This window comes from Pristiophorus japonicus, chromosome 15 (assembly GCF_044704955.1).
Source record: "Pristiophorus japonicus isolate sPriJap1 chromosome 15, sPriJap1.hap1, whole genome shotgun sequence".
In the NCBI taxonomy this organism is placed as follows: domain Eukaryota; kingdom Metazoa; phylum Chordata; class Chondrichthyes; family Pristiophoridae; genus Pristiophorus; species Pristiophorus japonicus.
This window is the reverse complement of record NC_091991.1, coordinates 39,590,457-39,610,153: the sequence shown is the minus strand read 5'-3', so window position 1 is coordinate 39,610,153 and position 19,697 is coordinate 39,590,457. Positions and strand designations below refer to the sequence as shown.

General features: G+C 45.5%; 1 protein-coding gene across 13 annotated transcripts in view; it reads left to right on the top strand.

Moving 5' to 3' along the window:
- LOC139280710 (suppressor of tumorigenicity 7 protein homolog) overlaps window positions 1-19,697 on the top strand; it is a 210,304-nt gene that overhangs the window by 152,948 nt on the left and 37,659 nt on the right. For 11 of the 13 annotated variants that reach the window (XM_070900337.1, XM_070900335.1, XM_070900345.1 and 8 more), the window contains 4 exons: window positions 2,790-2,844; window positions 6,026-6,153; window positions 10,406-10,481; window positions 17,876-18,030. In XM_070900337.1, coding sequence (XP_070756438.1) covers window positions 2,790-2,844; window positions 6,026-6,153; window positions 10,406-10,481; window positions 17,876-18,030 — 414 coding nt within the window. The remainder of the gene's footprint in view (window positions 1-2,789; window positions 2,845-6,025; window positions 6,154-10,405; window positions 10,482-17,875; window positions 18,031-19,697) is intronic. The other 2 variants (XM_070900338.1, XM_070900334.1) reach the window with 1 other exon arrangement.

The window sequence follows — 19,697 nt, the reverse complement described above, 5'->3', positions numbered from 1 at the left end:
AAAAATGCTCACACTTGGCATTCCTCTCGGCTGTTAGTTTGTTCGTGAGACTATCATTCAACATTGATCAGCAAAGGGAATGTGCTGTCTCTCTCATCTGCCATGGGAGATTTCAAAGCAACAAACTCTAAATTTGACAAAGAACAAGCCATTCCTAGAAACATAAATAATTAGACTAGAATAAAAGGGTGAATTTCCGTTAAGAATCTTCCACTCATTTGGTATAACTTCAGAAGAGTTGTTGATACCTCAGAAAAACAGCTTAAACAGTGTTTGCATAATTTTCCTAGGTTCCCGCGGTTCTTTCGGTGAATTGTTTAACCTAATGTTAATGGGATCTTGAAACCGGATGTAACCATTCAGGCTTTCTCTCAATACATTTAACTACTGTCCACAGCAAAGCTAGATTTTAGAGGCAGAACGAGTCTGCTACGAACTAAAACCTGCAACGTACATTGGATACAATGCACCTGAGACCATGTGGGATTGCCACCATATTCCCCTGTCTAGTCCAAAAGCCAGTAAATACCACAGCCAGATCATTGCATTCAGGCTAAAATTAATAGTCAGATTTATTTTACAGAATAATTGCACAGATGCATGTAAACACAGCAAGTTACTGACAGTATAGTTACTTAGGTAAAATGAGTTCACAAATGTAATATCTCCTTCATAGCATATTTATTTCACTACCTGATAATGTGTAAGACATTTGGAGGAAGCAACCGTCAGTAGACTTCTTAATGTGATATGTGCATGTGAGTGAAGCGGTGTTTCTGCCCGATGCATGGTGTCCACCTGTCTATTGAAACTAAACTAAAAATATTCAGAAAAGTCTGCACTAAACCACAGCCCAAAAGGCTTCTGAACAAAGAGTTGCCAATCAGTCAAATTCAAAGACATCTGTTGCATTCTTTGTACATATAATCACTTAAACAGTAGGAGTTCCTATCTTGTCTAGACCTTGTAAATCTGTTAATGCTTTGATCAAATGTAATTAGATTAGCACCTAGGCCAAATCTTCTGTATCCTTGCTCATCTATAGATCAAGCAATCTGTTGTAAACAGCTAGGCTCCAACTTGTAAATAAAGACTGTTTTCACTGTAACTATAGTTATTTCTTTGTGCAATACAAGTCTTATAAATAGTGAAAAGCTGGTCTTTAGAGTATTCTTTGAAAATAAGATGTAGATTTATTTTTAAACTGCAACATTGAAAGCACTACAATTACTAGGCCGTGTGTTTTTCTATTTTCTCCTCTACCCCTTTCTCAGGTGAGAGGACGCTTGAGTGACTTGCCAAGCAGAGTGCGCCAGTGACCTGGGTGATTTTACATTTTATTTTTCCCTCTTCCACATCTTGCCTTTTCCCATGGGAAACCTGTGGTCTCTTCGGCAACTCTGCACGTAAAGGTCTAAAGGAACTTGCAAATGCAAACCCTTGCGTGACACTCCGGAAACTTTCTTTCCCTCCCTTTTGCCTGGTTGCCTGGCACTGTACACTGACTATGGCAATCCTGTTCCCAGAAAACTTGCAGTGTCACTCTGAATTGGCTTCTGAGAAATGTACCAAACCTGCTCATTTTTCCTCTTCCTCTGAAGGGAGTGGCCAAGACCCAACTTTAAGCCTTTCCACAATAACAGAACTGTGCTTGAGATGCAGGTGTGGAATTACAGAACCAAAGCTAGGCCTCATTACACGTGATTCTGTGTCTTTTTAACGTAATGTTTGATGGTCACAGATTTCAAATTGCATCCTTCCATTGAAAACCTCAATACCAAATGAGTGATTGGGAAAACAACACCCTGATGCCTGTAAATTTAAATAAATGTTGTTGCCCTTTCCATACTACAGTAAAATAACAGTGAGGGAATTCAGTCTTCCCTTTTTAACTTACCGCAACAGAGATAATGCCATGAGCATTTATTAACCCCGAGTGCCACGAGCTTTCATGAACCCACATTTCTCCCCCACAACCAGTCGCAGAAAGCAAATGGCCAAAACATTGATTAATGATGAAAAAAACAAAAGGAAAGTTTTAAAAAAAAGTATTGCTTTGCCCTCACCAGGAGGGACTGCTCTCCTCTCCAAAGCCCTGGATAAAATTTGCCTTTCCTTTTGTTTTCTTTTTCTCCCCTTGAGTTGACTATCCAGTTGCACGCATAAATGCCATCAACTTTCTGGACCCTGAGGGTTTACCCACTCCTTCTTCAAACTTGATCAAGTATCTTCAGTTCGTTGCGCTAAAAATCACTCATTCCAAATTAATATCTTGTCATTATTTTCACACAGTGAAATATCATATATTTATTTTTTGGTCCACCATCCTTCCTCGTCATTTGTCCTGTTGATTTTTTTCTTTTAAAAACAATCTTTTAGACAATACAGCTCAAGAGCAGTTTTGAAGTGTTGACCTGAAGTTCCAAAAAAAAAATCCTGGACACTTTTTAACCTTACCAACAAAGAGGATAGAGAAATCAAAACTTGGGGTGGGTGCTAAATTCTTGTTTATGGAAAGCTGTGCATCAGAAAGGTATCATTGTTGGATTAGTGTAGACTTCTGCTAACTGCTGCCTGCTTTGTTATGTAATCAGTTTATTTTCCCACCTCTTCCCCCATTTGTTTTTTCCCCCCAAGTACATATTTCCCCCATTGGGAGTCGTGCTGTTAAGAAATTCTAAATGGACTCTCTGTCATGAAATGCAGTTTTATGTACAACAATAATGTGTTAGATTCACTCCAGAGCAATGGATAATAAACAGATAATTGGTTTCTATTTACTCTGACAGAATGCAAGGTGTGGCGGAATCCACTAAATTTATTTAGAGGAGCCGAATATAATCGGTGAGTAATTCTGTATGCAGTGTTTAGTACCACAGAGTGTATGGAAGCTTCTCATTTTAATGTATATTTATTAACTTTAAGCATAAATACCTTTGTAATGCATGACATGAGCTATAATCCTCATATATTTCCTGAGTTCCTTGGTTTTCACTCAGCATACTTAATATGCAAAGGAGTCTGTTTACTATGGGCCCAAGTTTCGGGCCGCGCCTAGAACGGCGCAGCCCTGACCTGGACGCCCGTTTTTCGCGCCACAAAGTGCGCCTAAAAAAAACTTACAGATTCTCCGGCTCCCTGCTGGTTCTCTTGAGCCTGGCGCGGCGCAGCACGAGCTGTAGGGGGCGGAGCTAGGTCCCTGCGCTGAAAACAGTGCCGGGACCTCTGCACATGCGCGCTACAGTGGGCGTGCATGTGCAGTAGCTCCAGGCGCCCAAAACTGTGTGGGAGGGGCCTGAAGCACACAGTCCCTAGCCCTGGCCCAATGGCCTCACTGGGGCTACGTGCATAAGGCTCCTCTCACGCCCAGCTCCTGCTTCCTCCCGACCCGACTCGACTCCCGCTTCCCCCCGCCCCTGGACTGAACCCCGATCCGACTTCCGCTTCCTCCCCCCCACCCCCCGGACTGGACCCGACCCGCGCTCCCCCCCCCCCTCCGACCTGACCTCCCTCTCCCTCCCCCGACCCGACCCACGCTCCCGACCGGACCCGACCCACCCTGACTCCCTCCCCCCGAACCGACCCGACCCGCGCTCCCTCCCTACCCGAACCAACCCGACCTCCCTCCGTCCCCCGACCCAACCAGCGCTCCCGACCCGGACCCCGGACCCGACCCGACCCGACGCCACCTACCTGTAAATCTGATGCTGGGGATGGGCCCTGCACGAAGTCTTGGACACGGCCGGGCCCGGCCCGTTCAGCCTCCCTCCCCCGTCTCCTTCCCCCCCCCCTCCCCCGTCTCCTCCCCCCCCCCCCTCCCCCGTCTCCTCCCCCCCCCCTCCCCCGTCTCCTCCCCCCCCCTCCCCCGTCTCCTTCCCCCCCCCTCCCCCGTCTCCTTCCCCCCCCCTCCCCCGTCTCCTTCCCCCCCCTCCCCCATCTCCTTCCCCCCCTCCCCATCTCCTTCCCCCCCCCCTCCCCCATCTCCTTCCCCCCACCCCCTTCTCCTTCCCCCCACCCCCTTCTCCCTTCCCCCCCACCCCCTTCTCCCTTCCCCCCCTTCTCCCTTCCCCCCCCTTCTCCCTTCCCCCCCTTCTCCCTTCTCCCTTCCCCCCTTCTCCCTTCTCCCCCCTTCTCTTTCCCCTCTCCCCCTTCTCCTCTCCCCCCCCTTCCCTTTCTCCTCTCCCCCCATCCCCTTTTCCCCCCCTTTCCCCTTCCCTTCCTCCCCCCCTTCCCTTCCTCTCCTCCTTCCCCTCCTCCCCCCCGCCCCTCCTTCCCCCCCGCCCCTCCTCCCCCCCTTCCCCTTCTCCTCCTCCTCCTCCCCCCTTCCCCTCCCCCCTCCCCCTCCCCTCCCCCTTCCCCTCCCCCTTCCCCTTCTCCTCCCCTTCCCCCCCTTCCCCCCCTCCCCCCCTTCTCCTCCCCCTCCCCCCCTTCCCCTCCCCCCCTCCCCCCCTTCCCCTCCCCCCCTTCCCCCCTTCCCCTCCCCCCCTTCCCCTCCCCCCCTTCCCCCCTTCCCCCCTTCCCCTCCCCCCCTTCCCCTCCCCCCCTTCCCCTTCTCCTCCCCCCCTTCCCCTTCTCCTCCCCCCCTTCCCCTTCTCCTCCCCCTTCCCCCTTCCCCTCCCCCCCTCCCCCCCCTTCCCCCCCTTCCCCTCCCCCCCTTCCCCCCCCTCCCCCCCTTCCCCCCTTCCCCTCCCCCCCTTCCCCTCCCCCCCTTCCCCTTCTCCTCCCCCCCTTCCCCTTCTCCTCCCCCTTCCCCTTCTCCTCCCCCTTCCCCTTCTCCTCCCCCCCCGCCCCTTCTCCTCCCCCCCCCCCGCCCCTTCTCCTCCCCCCCCCGCCCCTTCTCCTCCCCCCCCCCGCCCCTTCTCCTCCCCCCCCCGCCCCTTCTCCTCCCCCCCCCGCCCCTTCTCCTCCCCCCCGCCCCTTCTCCTCCACGCCTTCCCCTTCTCCTCCCCTTCTCCTCCTCCCCCTTCTCCTCCCCCCCCTTCTCTCCCCCTTCCCTCTCCCTCCCTCCCAGAAACACAGACACTGACAGACAGAGAAAGACACAGACAGACAGGGAGATAGAGACACTGACAGAGACACGTTGGGGGAGGGCTCCCGGTGCTGCAGTCGGTAAGTAGAAAATGTTTTATTTATTGATTTTAAAAAAAATTATTTCTTATTAATTTTTTTGGATTGATTTATTGGTTGATTTATTGATGTTTTTATCATTTATTATTGATGGCTCTTTATTTGTAAAACTGAAGTCTTTAATGTTTGTAAACTTCCCTTTAAACCCCTCCCCATTCCCTACGCCTGATTTGTAACCTACACCTGATTTTCCAAAGTGTAGACAAGGTTTTTTCAAGCGTACAAAAATCTTCACTTACTCCATTCTAAGTTAGTTTGGAGTAAGTTTTCACTGTCGAAACTTTGAAAACAGGTGTAAGTGGTCGGACATGCCCCCTTTTGAAAAAAAAAATTCTGTTCCAAAGTGAAACTGTTCTAACTGACTAGAACTGGAGCAAACTAAATGCCGAGAATTTGAATTTCTAAGATGCTCCGTTCTACACCAGTTGCTCCAAAAAATCAGGAGCAACTGAGGCCGAAACTTGGGCCCAAAATGTGTGCAATAACTATGTTCCAGGAGTGTGATACTGACTTGACAAATATTTATTTTTTTAGTCCACAGGAAAGAATTGTGCGATTAAGCATTTGACTTGTCTCCTGCATCGATTATTTTCTGTTGCTACGGCATTATAGAATATTAGGCTTTTATTCTTCAAGAGATAGGAGAATAATTGAGCTTTCATTTTTGGGCCAAGTGCTTTTTTTTACACTTTCTATGATTAATCTTCAAGTTTGTTTCCGGAAGCGACAGAATTTCCAATAATCACCTTTTTACATTATTGATTGAGGCACTTTCTGTTCTTTCGATCTGGAAGTGGAAGCACAATTGTGAGGATTGTCAGTATTCAACTAATCCTGATTGTAGCATATAGTATGTTCTGTTCATTGTTCTCTTTTAATCTGTTTCATTCTTTTGAAGGTATACATGGGTAACAGGAAGAGAACCACTGACATATTATGACATGAATCTTTCTGCACAAGATCATCAGACCTTCTTCACGTGTGAGACCGACCACTTACGGCCTGCAGACGCGAGTAAGAAGGACTGTAAGATCTAGAATTCAGATATTTGTGAATATTGCTTTATTTATTTATTGTTAGTCCGTCTGACTTGTAATTCAAAAATCAAATTCATTTTCTAAAACCCCTCATAATTTTATGTGGTTTCTTTTCAGGCATTGCAAATTAATCTTACTTTTCACTCCATTAAGCTTGAGTATGCACTACACCCTCGAATTTTAAAAGTAGGAGCATCTCTGTGTTTTAAAATAATTTTAATTTGTTTTCTCCCTCTGTTTTTCCAATATTTATTTTATCCGCTAGAGATGCTGACTTGTTTTGGGTTACAGTTCCATGGGCTCTGAGCTCCCCGTGGGACCTTGCCCAAATTCATTCTTAATATGCGAGTAGAGTCAGCAGGCTATTCAACTGTGGGGGATCGCAGCCAAGCCCGTTTCTGTCCTATCCTGATGTCTACACATCCGCACTTTCCTGCAGGAGATTGGATCTTGATCTTGAGTGGAAACCCTTGACACATCAGTTCTTCCCCTTTCCTTGTTGGGAGATGTTTAGGCCAGTTATGCCACCGCAGGTGAGAACAGTTACTCAGCGTACACTTGGCAGCAAACCTACCCTGTTACTGTTCTGCATGGCTCAGTGCCATTCTAGTCTGTGCATTTACCAAGTTGCCATTGCGTCATCCCCACTGACACCTGGGAGTCCCTGGCCAAAGACCGCCCTAAGTGGAGGAAGTGCATCCGGGAGGGCGCTGAGCTCCTCGAGTCTCGTTGCCAAGAGCATGCAGAAAACAAGCGCAGGCAGTGGAAGGAGCGTGCGGCAAACCAGGCTCCCCGCCCACCCTTCCCTTCAACCATTGTCTGTCCCACCTGTGACAAAGACTGTGGTTCTCGTATTGGACTGTACAGCCACCTAAGAACTCATGCTAAGAGTGGAAGCAAGTCTTCCTCGATTCCGAGGGATTGCCTATGATGACGATGAGGATGATTTCAATATTAATCAAATTCATAGTGACAATTAACACTGCAAAGTGAAACAAAAGTTTTCCTTCTTTCAACAGAATTCCTCTTTCTTTCTCCAGTTTGTTTTGAGTAGTTAACTTTGTAATCGGTCAGTATATCAGGAGGTTAATTTTCGTACAAGAGAACTTGGGTGCATAATGATACACTACTGGGCAATGAAACTAATCTAAGGTAGAATGTTGGGTAATAGTGTGTTCTGATATCACAGAATCAAGCCCTCTAAAGATACTGTCCCCAAGACCTTGGAAATCAAATAGAATTGTACTACAGTATGTGCAAGTAAATCATTCTCTGAATGTCTTAATTCTCTTAAAACTACAGCAAAATCTTCCTCCTCCTTATTTGTGACTGATGGTGATCTTGTTTTGCTATGTGATGTCTCTGAAAAAATAGTGTATTTATTGAAATGCCGGTCCATCTTGTGTGCTTTCTGATAATTAGATTATAAATTCATAAATATCAGTAGTTATATATCTGTCAGAACTTTTCTCTATCTTACCCGTGCAGTTTGTAATCATGGGTGATAATAAATGCAGTTAAGTAAATACTTCCCTCCCAGATTTTTAAAAAGGAACATTTCACACAGCAGGATTTGAGGTTTACAAAAGCAGAAAAATTCCACAAGTCGCCATCAACTTTTGAAAATCAGATTATTCATTCCATATACACTGGTGTTAGCAGAATGTAACCTCCTTCTAACCCTGACATCTGGATGTGAAGTAATTTATGTTTTTTTAATACTGCTTGTACCTAAGTTAAACTACTTGTAAAAATTGAAAGAGGCTCAGAGATATGAAAATGGGAAAAGCTACCAGATGGTAAGTAACCTCCACATTGAAACTACAGGGCTGGATTCTATTGAGCTGTATCCCTACATTAAAGCTGCTAGTTTATTCAGCAGCATGCAGCATCAATTTGCATTGCTAAATAAATATTTATGAGTTCATTATATGTTTCTGGCATTTGTTAGTGGCAGTACACTGGAATTCTCTTTGTGAGGACATTTTTTATTAATTCATTCTCAGGAAACGGGTGTCACGGGCAAGGCCAACATTTATTGCCCATTCTGAATTGTCCCTGCGAAGTTGGTGGTGGGCTTTCGTCTTGAACCTTTACTGTCTGAGGGGTGAAGGTGCTCCCACAATGCTGTTAGGTAGGGAGTTCCAAGATTTTGACCCAGCAATGATAAAGGAATGGTCTGCTATACGCCCAAGTCAGGATGGTATGTAGCTTGGAGGTGATGGTGTTTTCATACCCTTCTACCAAAGTTCCCTCTAATTTTTTTTCCCTGTGCGGGCCCTTTAACTGGCTGCACGGCCCATTCAAATGTTCGCGCATGTAATGTATTTGCTTCATGGGTTCTTTACTTAAGAATTTATAGCAACACTTTGCTATTAAGAACTAGTTGGTTTATTAGCAAAGGTTTAACAATCACACTGCACATTACCAGTTCATCCACCAGGTTCAGAACCACCTGCTTCATCGTGGATCCCCTGAACCCAACTGGCTGGGGTTTTATTGAGTCTTGTGAACATCACGTGACTGACTAAGTCACTCACAACTCAACAGTGCATACGCTGTTTCTTCAATGTAAAAGCCAGTGAGTGGCCTGCGCAGATCCTCCAGACCGCTGCGCAGCCGCACAGTTTAGCAGGATCGTTGCCTGCTACCCTTGTCCACTCAAGTGGCGAAGATTGCAGGTATGGGAGGTGCTGCTGAAGAAGTCTTGGCGAGTTGCTGCAGTGCATCCTATAATAAACACTGCAGGAAGGGTACGTCGTTGCTGCATATTTATCCTAGTGAATAAGGTGCCGACCAAGTGGACTGCTTTGTCCTGCATGGTGTCGACGTTTTTGAGTGTTGTTGTAGCTGCACCCATCCAAGCAAATGGAGAGTATGCCATCACACTCCTTAGTTATATCTTGTAGGTGATAGAGAGGCTTTTGGGAGTCAGGAAGTGAGTCACTCAGCAAATAATACCCAACCTCAACCTGTTCTAATAGTGATGGCAATTGTGCAGCTAGTGCATTTGAGTTTTTGATCAATGGTGTCCCTCAGAATGTTGACGGTGGAGGTCTCAATGGTAATGCCATTGAATGTCATGGGGAGGTTGTAAGACTCTCTTGTTGGAGATGGTTAGTCCCTGGCACTTATGAGGCATAAATGTTGCTTACCACTTATCACCCTGGATATTGTCCAAATCTTGCCATATTCAGGCACGGACTGCTTCATCATCTGAGGCATTGCAAATGGAGCTGAACACTGTGCAACCATCAGTGAACCGTACTGACCTTATGATGGAGGGAAGGTCATTGATGAAGCAGCTGAAGATAGTTGGGCCTAGGAAACTGCCCTGAAGAACTTTTGCAGCAGTGTCTTGAGGCTGAGATGATTGGCCTCTAACAGCCACACCATCTTCCTTTGTGCCAGGTATGGTGCCAGCCACTGGAGAGATTTCCCCCAATCCTCCTTGACTTTAGTTTGAGTAGGGCTCCTTGGAGCAACATTTGGTCGAAAGCTGCCCTGATGTCAAAAGCAGTCACTCTCTCCTCACCTCCAGAGTCCAGTTCTTGTGTTCATGTCTGGCCCAAATCTGTAATGAGGTCTGTAACCAAGTGGTTCTGGTGGAACTTAAACTGAGCATTGGTGAGCAGGTGCGTTGTTGATGACTCCTTCCATCACTTTATTGACAATTGGGAGTAAGCTGATAGGGTGCTAATTGGCTTGTATTTGTCATATTTTTTGAGGACAGCACATATCTAAATGGCCTAAAATATATGTGGAAACCATTTCTGTCTAATGGGATCAGGTTCATAAAACCTTTTGAAAGTGACCGTACTCGCTTCCAAATTGCTGCCCTACAAGGCAGTGTCTTCTTCATGAAGATGCAGCCTAGTTACAGCTGCTGGTTTATCTCATCACCGGGTGGCTGGATTCAGTGAAATGCTGTAACCAGGGAAGTGAAGCTAATCTTGAGGTTAACATGTGTTTATTTTTCATGAGAGATTGTTATTTTAGAGTTTTGCTGCAGTCTGCATTATCACCTATTTTTTCATTCAGAGGAGTGCTACTAAAACTGAACCTTTACCAGATTTCACACAATGAAAATGGGTCAGTGCCACGTTGGATGAATCTCAGTTGGAATTTGTTTGTAGATTAGTGCCAGGGAAAGGGTAGGTGAGCTTTCAAATCCCAGTGACATGTGCCATCTAGGTCATTAATCTTATATAAAAACAGATGCTCTTATTTTGTTTGAACAGTAATGCAGAAAGCTTGGCGAGAAAGGAACCCGCAAGCAAGAATTTCAGCAGCACATGAAGCCTTAGAATTAAATGAGTGAGTGACTTTTTGGTATTGTGCATTCAAGTCCCTTTTTACATTAAGGTTTTCTTCATCCATTCCAGTGATTTGTTGTCCTTTTTACCGGGTATTTCTGCACTCCGCCCTTTTGTAGCATTATATATTTTACACATGCCGTAAGGATGGACACTCATTTTAATGCTGATGTAGTATGATCATTTTTTGTACAGTTTTCTAGTTTCCGCTGTGCTCTGACCAGACCACTGTCCACTTTTCACCCAGGGTATTTTACCATTGGCGTCCACTGCTACAGCCGCTGCAAGCAAAAAGAAGGACCCAAAATGGAATAAACTTCACAATGTATGTTCTTAAAAGTTACCTGGGAGTGATTTCAAGGCTGTGATCTGAGTTCAAAAGGTGGTTATAAACTGCTCGAGCTGTGCTCTTGTGATTTGTGACATTATCTGAATTACTCAAATAAATGGCTGCCTCTTAATCACTCCTGGGTGTCCTTATCCTCCATTTCACTTTATTTGCCTTGGCATCACACCAGCTGGTCTGAGAGTTGTACAATCTGGCACTCGCGTTTAATTCACTCAGACCCTGTTCCGCAGAAGACTTCTGACATCATTGCAGTAACAGAAAGGTTTCAGTGTTTGGCTTCTTAGCTGCTCATCAACGTGTATATATAAAAAACTAACAGCCAACTACAGCTTGTTCGGCATGACATCAACATGTCCCTGTGTGCACATTTAACAGGAGTTAATATTTTTATGACCCCTGTTTGATTAATTGTTTCAATAATCACTCAAACATTCATTGGCTAAAGCAGTTGGCAGTTGACACAGCCCTACTGTTGAATATTATTCCACTTTGTATTTCAAGATGAAATTTCTTAACATTGCTGAGATCCTGTATTCTGTTTTATTCCAGGGTCAAACATTCTACAGGTAGCTGGTAAATGGCTTAGTAGATCATTTTCCCCACTAAAATGACTCAAGTTACCATTCAAGTGTGAGCCTGTATAATGAAGCCTGTATTTTCCGATTGGAGTTAAAATAACGCCAAGTAGGAAATCTAGCCTTGAGTCGGCCTGAGTCTCAGCAGCCTGATGTTCGCACATTTTCTAGCTGTGATGCTACCCACCCAGGCATTTAGCAAACTTAGACCTAATATTTTTATGTTCAATAGAACTTACTCCTTTCTGATCTCTTCGGTCTGTGACTTGGAAAAAGGAGCTAGTTGTCAGGTCCTTGAGTAGTAACTCAAAAGAATGGTCTTAGATCCTGAATATTTGTCATATTTTGCAGGAAACAAAATTAGTCACATGGTACTATATATCATCTTCACTGCCATCTTCATTACCCTTTATCCACATCACAATGCCTCTGTCACACTCAGCGTATTCGCTTTCTAAGCGCGTTACAAATGTTCCCAATAAATTCAATTATAGAAGATATTGTAAAGAGTGGCAGTGAGTAATTAAGCAGTATGGTGCAGTGTCGGGGTATTGTAGCCTCACGGTTATGTTACAGGACTAACAACTCACAAATCATGAGTTCAAATCCCACCCTGGCAGGTTGTGAAGTGAATTCAATAAAATCTGATGATTTGTGGGCTGGCACCAGAAAAAAATGACCACAAAAAACCCTAAAAATCCAACCAATGTCCTTCAGAAAGGTAATCTGTAATCTATGCCCAGTCTAGTCTACATATGACTCCAATCCTACAATACATCATGCTTTCTGAAGTGCCCTCTGTAACTTTCTCAGAATAGCCAGGGTTGGATAATAAATGCAGCATTGCCTACAACCTGAGAATAAATAATTGCATTAAAAAAACGTCATTCTTGGGGGTTCAGCCATTGTTCAGAGAGTTTTAATTGAATCACTGCACTGCAACTCACTGCCACCTCTCTTACCCATGTGGAATGTACTTCTCCCTTGTGCTGTGATTCTGCTTTGCCTATGCAGGACATATTAAACATTTAAATTTGCAATGTACCCAGCCTAAAGCATGGGGCTCAATTTTCCCCAAAGCTTTTTCTTGACGTACTTGAAGAGTTATGCCCGTTTTTTTGGGACCCAAGTACGCAAAAAAAATTGTTCTTAAATTTCCTCGTTGGATTTCTTCATTTTGACGCAGCCTAACCTGTCCTTTAGATTTGAGGGTGGCGCCTTGATCTGCGCCAAAAAGATCAGGTTGCCACGGTAACCAGGGACACAATGCGGGCTGAGGCTGCAAAGTGAAAGATACAGCCAGCTCGCAACACATTAAAATACAGTGCAGCAACTTAAAAACACATTCGAATACATTGCAGCAACTTAAAAACACATTAAAATACATTGCAGCAACTTACCTCCAATTATTAAATTGTTCCCTCCCCCCCCTCCCCCCCCCCCCCCCGCCGATGCCGGAGCCGATCCCTGCTCTAATCCCAGGCTGAAGGGCCACCCAGTCTGCTTCCCCCTGCCTCCCGCTCCCCCGCCTGACCCTGACCCCGAGTGGCCTCTCGGTCCGCTCCCCGCCCCCCGCCAGCCCAGGCTGAGTGGCCTCCCAGTCTGCTACCCCACCCCTAGCCCAGGCCGTGTGGCCTCCCGGTCTGCTACCCCACCCCTAGCCCAGGCCGTGTGGCCTCCCGGTCTGCTCCCCCACTCCTACCCCAGGCCAAATGGCCTCCTCCCTCCCAGCCCCCACACATAACTATACCGAAAGGCTTCCCTCCCCTCCCCTCCCCCACCCCCCCCTCCTTCCCCTCTCCCCCCCGCCTTCCCCTCTCTCACCTCTCCTGCTGCTATTGCCGTCCGGGCATCTGCTGCACTTTTCTGCGCCGATTTCCTTAACTCTCCAGAAGGTTTTTCTGCAGAGGTTACATACGCTGACCTAAGAAGAACTGGAGTAACTCTCAGCTGGCCAAACTTGCTTAAATGGCCAGAATTGGCACGGGTGGCTGGTTACGCCCCCTTTGGCTGAAAATAAACTTACCTAAAAAAATCATAACTTACTGAGTTACACTGATGCAAATTGATCGGGGAAACAGTGTTTTTTTTAAAAACAGGCCAAAAAGAGCAGCCTGCTCCAAATAAACGGCGCAAATCATTGGGGAAAATTGAGCCCTTAGATTTGTGCTGTACATGATGTGTGTAGATTTATTCATTATCCATCAGTGTATGTTTAATGCGAGCCTTGCAGGATACAAGAGGAGCAGTTTAGAAATGGGCCTGCACGGGGAAGATTTCCTCTGTGAGCAGGTTGTAGTGAAATTCTAAACCCATTTATAAAGAATTATGTTCATAGAAACATAGAAAATAGGTGCAGGAGTAGGCCATTCGGCCCTTCTAGCCTGCACCGTCATTCAATGAGTTCATGGCTGAACATGCAACTTCAGTACCCCATTCCTGCTTTCTCACCATAACCCCTTGATCCCCTTAGTAATAAGGACTACATCTAACTCCTTTTTGAATATATTTAGTGAATTGGCCTCAACAACTTTCTGTGGTAGAGAATTCCACAGGTTCACCACTCTCTGGGTGAAGAAGTTCCTCCTCATCTCGGTCTTAAATGGCTTACCCCTTATCCTTAGACTGTGACCCCTGGTTCTGGACTTCTCCAACATTGGGAACATTCTTCCTGCATCTAACCTGTCTAAACCCATCAGAATTTTAAACGTTTCTATGAGATCCCCTCTCATTCTTCTGAACTCCAGTGAATACAAGCCCAGTTGATCCAGTCTTTCTTGATAGGTCAGTCCCGCCATCCCGGGAATCAGTCTGGTGAACCTTCGCTGCACTCCCTCAATAGCAAGAATGTCCTTCCTTAGGTTAGGAGATCAAAACTGTACACAATACTCCAGGTGTGGCCTCACCAATGCCCTGTACAACTGTAGCAACACCTCCCTGCCCCTGTACTCAAATCCCCTCGCTATGAAGGCCAACATGCCATTTGCTTTCTTAACCGCCTGCTGTACTTGCATGCCAACCTTCAATGACTGATGTACCATGACACCCAGGTCTCGTTGCATCTCCCCTTTTCCTAATCTGTCACCATTCAGATAATAGTCTGTCTCTCTGTTTTTACCACCAAAGTGGATAACCTCACATTTATCCACATTATACTTCATCTGCCATGCATTTGCCCACTCACCTAATCTATCCAAGTCGCTCTGCAGCCTCATAGCATCCTCCTCGCAGCTCACTCTGCCACCTAACTTAGTGTCATCCGCAAATTTGGAGATACTACATTTAATCCCCTCGTCTAAATCATTAATGTACAATGTAAACAGCTGGGGCCCCAACACAGAACCTTGCGGTACCCCACTAGTCACCGCCTGCCATTCTGAAAAGTCCCCATTTACTCCTACTCTTTGCTTCCTGTCTGACAACCAGTTCTCAATCCATGTCAGCACACTACCCCCAATCCCATGTGCTTTAACTTTGCACATTAATCTCTTGTGTGGGACCTTGTCGAAAGCCTTCTGAAAGTCCAAATATACCACATCAACTGGTTCTCCCTTGTCCACTCTACTGGAAACATCCTCAAAAAATTCTTTGTCAAGCATGATTTCCCTTTCACAAATCCATGCTGACTTGGACCTATCATGTCACTCTTTCCAAATGCGCTGCTATGACATCCTTAATAATTGATTCCATCATCTTACCCACTACCGATATCAGGCTGACCGGTCTATAATTCCCTGTTTTCTCTCTCCCTCCTTTTTTAAAAAGTGGGGTTACATTGGTTCCACTCGATAGGAACTGATCCAGAGTCAATGGAATGTTGGAAAATGACTGTCACTGCATCCGCTATTTCCAAGGCCACCTCCTTAAGTACTCTGGGATGCAGTCCATCAGGCCCTGGGGATTTATCGGCCTTCAATCCCATCAATTTCCCCAACACAATTTCCCGACTAATAAGGATTTCCCTCAGTTCCTCCTCCTTACTAGACCCTCTGACCCCTCTTATATCCGGATGGTTGTTTGTGTCCTCCTTAGTGAATACCGAACCGAAGTATTTGTTCAATTGGTCCGCCATTTCTTTGTTCCCCGTTATCACTTCCCCTGATTCTGACTGCAGGGGACCTACATTTGTCTTTACTAACCTTTTTCTCTTTACATATCTATAGAAACTTTTGCAGTCCGTCTTAATGTTCCCTGCAAGCTTCTTCTCGTACTCCATTTTCCCTGCCCTAATCAAACCCTTTGTCCTCCTCTGCTGAGTTCTAAATTTCTCCCAGTCTCCAGGTTCACTGCTATTTCTGGCCAATTTGTATGCCACTTCCTTGGCTTTAATACTATCCCTGATTTCCCTTGATAGCCACGGTTGAGCCACCTTCCCTTTTTTTATTTTTACGACAGACAGGAATGTACAAATGTTGTAGTTTATCCATGCGGTCTCTAAATGTCTGCCATTGCCAATCCACAGTCAACCCCTTAAGTATCATTCGCCAATCAATCCTAGCCAATTCACGCCTCATACCTTCAAAGTTACCCTTCTTTAAGTTCTGGACCATAGTCTCTGAATTAACTGTTTCATTCTCCATCCTAATGCAGAATTCTACCATATTATGGTCACTCTTCCCCAAGGGGCCTCGCACAACGGGATTGCTAATTAATCCTCTCTCATTACACAACACCCAGTCTAAGATGGCCTCCCCCCTGGTTGGTTCCTTGACATATTGGTCTCGAAAACCATCCCTTATGCACTCCAGGAAATCCTCCTCCACCGTATTGCTTCCAGTTTGGTTAGCCCAATCTATGTGCATATTAAAGTCACCCATTATAACTGCTGCACCCTTATTGCATGGACCCCTAATTTCCTGTTTGATGCCCTCCCCAACATCACTACTACTATTTGGAGGTCTGTACACAACTCCCACTAACATTTTTTGCCCTTTTGTGTTCTGCAGCTCTACCCATATAGATTCCACATCATCCAAGCTAATGTCCATTCTAACTATTGCATTAATCTCCTCTTTAACCAGCAATGCTACCCCACCTCCTTTTCCTTTTATTCTATCCTTCCTGAATGTTGAATACCCCTGGATGTTGCGTTCCCAGCCCTGATAATCCTGGAGCCACGTCTCCGTAATCCCAATCACATCATATTTATTAACATCTATTTGCACAGTTAATTCATCCACCTTATTACGGATACTCCTTGCATTAAGACACAAAGCCTTCAGGCTTGTTTTTTTAACACCCTTTGTCCTTTGAGAATTTTGCTGTACAGTGACCCTTTTTGTTTTTTGTCTTGGGTTTCTCTGCCCTCCACTTTTCCTCATCTCCTTTCTGTCTTTTGCTTTTGTCTCCTTTTTGTTTTCATGATTTAGTTACAACTTTAACCTAATTTAAAAACAACCATTGCTGAATATTATACAATAACTTTTATCAACCTGCAGTTACAAGCAAAGATGGGTAAACTTGATTGGTTCAAATATCAATCTGGGTAAACTTGATTGGTTCAGATACCAAACTGGATTCAGATTCTGAAATCTGTTCTTTTATTGCAATAGACAGCTTTACGTTTCAGTCACAAATCTAACCAATCCGAATGGAATCCTTTCAGGGTCCCAACTAACGTCAGGTCACCACACTGAGGAAAAGCTTTCCTCAAATCAATCAGTGAACTTTCAGACATTTGCAGTCTTTCGAAATCTCAGGCCTAAAATGAAAAGTTTGTTAAATACTGTGGTATCTTAATGTTTTTCCTGCTCCTTTCACAAAGCCGCTGACCCTTGCTCGGACTACAGTTCCATGAATGTTGAGATAGTTCTCAATACTTTGGACAAGTAGCCATTTTTTATGTGAGGACACAGACAGTGAATGTCGGCAAGGTATGCTAGCATGCGGGGCATTTCAGCCGCCTGCGATCCTGCCAGTACCCGATTGTCACGTAGAGTTTTAGTATTTTCCAACAGTGGGACAGATTAGTCATTGGGAATGGGAATCGTACCTCATTTTATTTCCTTCCCCTCTGCATCCGGGGGGCATTGAGGCTATTTCTAGTTTGCCAACTACTCCATTTTGATATCAACTAACTCAGGAATCGAACCTGGTGGATTTTGGTCCACATGAAATTAAAAGCAAATTTAAGCGCTCACATAGTTGGTGACACAATTATGTCATTATGGCACCAATTTGCATAATTTCTGCATTTCTTATTTACAATAAATGATATCACCATCTTTTCACTTGGATGATTACAGTCTTTTAGATAACACGCCACTGAACCTTCACTGGATTATCTGCTATGGTGTTCAGTGCATGTGGGAAGTGCAGCACACTATTAGATGCAGAGAAGTGGGCATGCAATTATTAACCGAGGCACTAATTTAAGGAAAGAAAATCTACCTGTGGATGTTATTTTATAACTTTATCAGTGTAATAGCTTCAAGTGAGGCCAAGTGTAATCAGGTATGTATCTTTTTGCAGGTGTGCCACTGCCTACATTCTTTTGGCCGAAGAGGAGGCCACTACTATTGTAGAAGCAGAAAGACTTTTTAAGCAGGCACTTAAAGCAGGGGAGATTTGTTATAGACGGAGTCAACAACTGCAGCATCACGGAGCGCAGTATGAAGCACAGCACAGTAAGTACTCCGCAGCGAGTTAAAACCGCCCATTATGGTGACCAGCTATCTCATTTCTAGTTTGCTTCACTTGTGTTTTCTTCATTTCTTGGAGGTGTTGGATAGAGGTCACTATGTGGGGAGGGGGAGGAGGGAATAGAGGTCACTATGTGGGGGAGGGGGGGAATAGAGGTCAAGGTGTGGGGGAGGGGGTATAGGAGTTATTATGTGAGGGGGAGGGATAGAGGTAATTATGTGGGGGAGTGGGGATAGAGGTCACTATGTGAGGGGGGGAAATAGAGGTCACTATGGGGGAGGGGGATAGAGGTCACTATGTGGGGAGGGGGGATAGAGGTCACTGGGGGGTATAGAGGTCACTGTGGGGAGGGGGATAGGGGTCACTATGGGGGAGGGGGGATAGAGGTCACTATGTGGGGAGGAGGGATAGAGGTCACTGGGGGGTATAGAGGTTACTATGTGGGGGAGGGGGATAGGGGTCACTATGTGGGGGAGGGAGGATAGAGGTCACTGTGGGGAGGGGGGGGATAGAGGTCACTGGGGGAGGGGGATAGGGGTCACAATGTGGGGGAGGGGGAATAGAGGTCACTATGTGGGGAGGGGGGATAGAGGTCACTGGGGGGTATAGAGGTCACTGTGGGGGAGGGGGATAGGGGTCACAATGTGGGGGAGGGGGATAGAGGTCACTATGTGGGGGAGGGGGAATAGAGGTCACTATGTGGGAGAGGGGGGAATAGAGGTCACTGTGGGGGAGGGTGGAGGTTAGCGGTCACTATGTGGGGGAGGGTGGGGGTTAGAGGTCACTGTGTGGGGGAGGGGCGATAGGTGTCACTATGTGGGGGGGGTGGGGTGGGGTGGGGGGAGAAAATACGAAATATAAGTCACGCCTCAGTGACTACCCGGGAGTATTGTTAGTGATCGTGAAGCAGACTGTGTGCCCACTCGCCTGGCAGCAGAGGTGTGAGTGCCAGGAGGATGCCGGCAATGGGCAAAGAAAAATTGGGTAAAAATTTTTATTTAAAAATACTTTCCCAGTCACACTGCTGACCATTTGAAGTTCAGAAGCTTGCAGGTGTATTACTTACTGCCCAGTCAGCTGCTGTACAGAGTTGAAGAAGGCAGAGTGGCTATTTTTCTGTATACAAGTCAAAGAAAACTTTAAAAAGATACTGTACTCCCTTTGGGTGAATGGAGCTCCTTGAAAAATATGAATTTGGAGAGACTGGCATTTTCGAATTGGAGGAGAGTGAGACTCCACCAGCAAATCTGGGACGGAATGAGGAAGTCGCTTGAAATAAGACCTGGCATGTGGAGCTCCTTCACTGAGAAGAAGAAACTTCCTTATATATATTTCATCAAAATCCAACTGCCCCTCTTGGGATCAGAAAATGTAGGGGGACTATTATTGGGGGACACTAAATCTTTCAAGGGATAGAGTGGAGCACCATTTATTTTCCTGTTTATTGGGTTGTTTTAAAGGGTGGGAGAGGTGATGGGTCTTGTTGAAACTTTATTGGGGCATGGTTTGAAACATTGATATTCTCCATTTTGGGCTGGATAGCAATCTAGGCTTATACTATAGAATGTTTCTCCATGTAAAGTGGTTTAGTCGATAGGGTTGAACCTGAACAAATGTAAGAAATTTTTCATTAAAGAAATGCTTCAATACA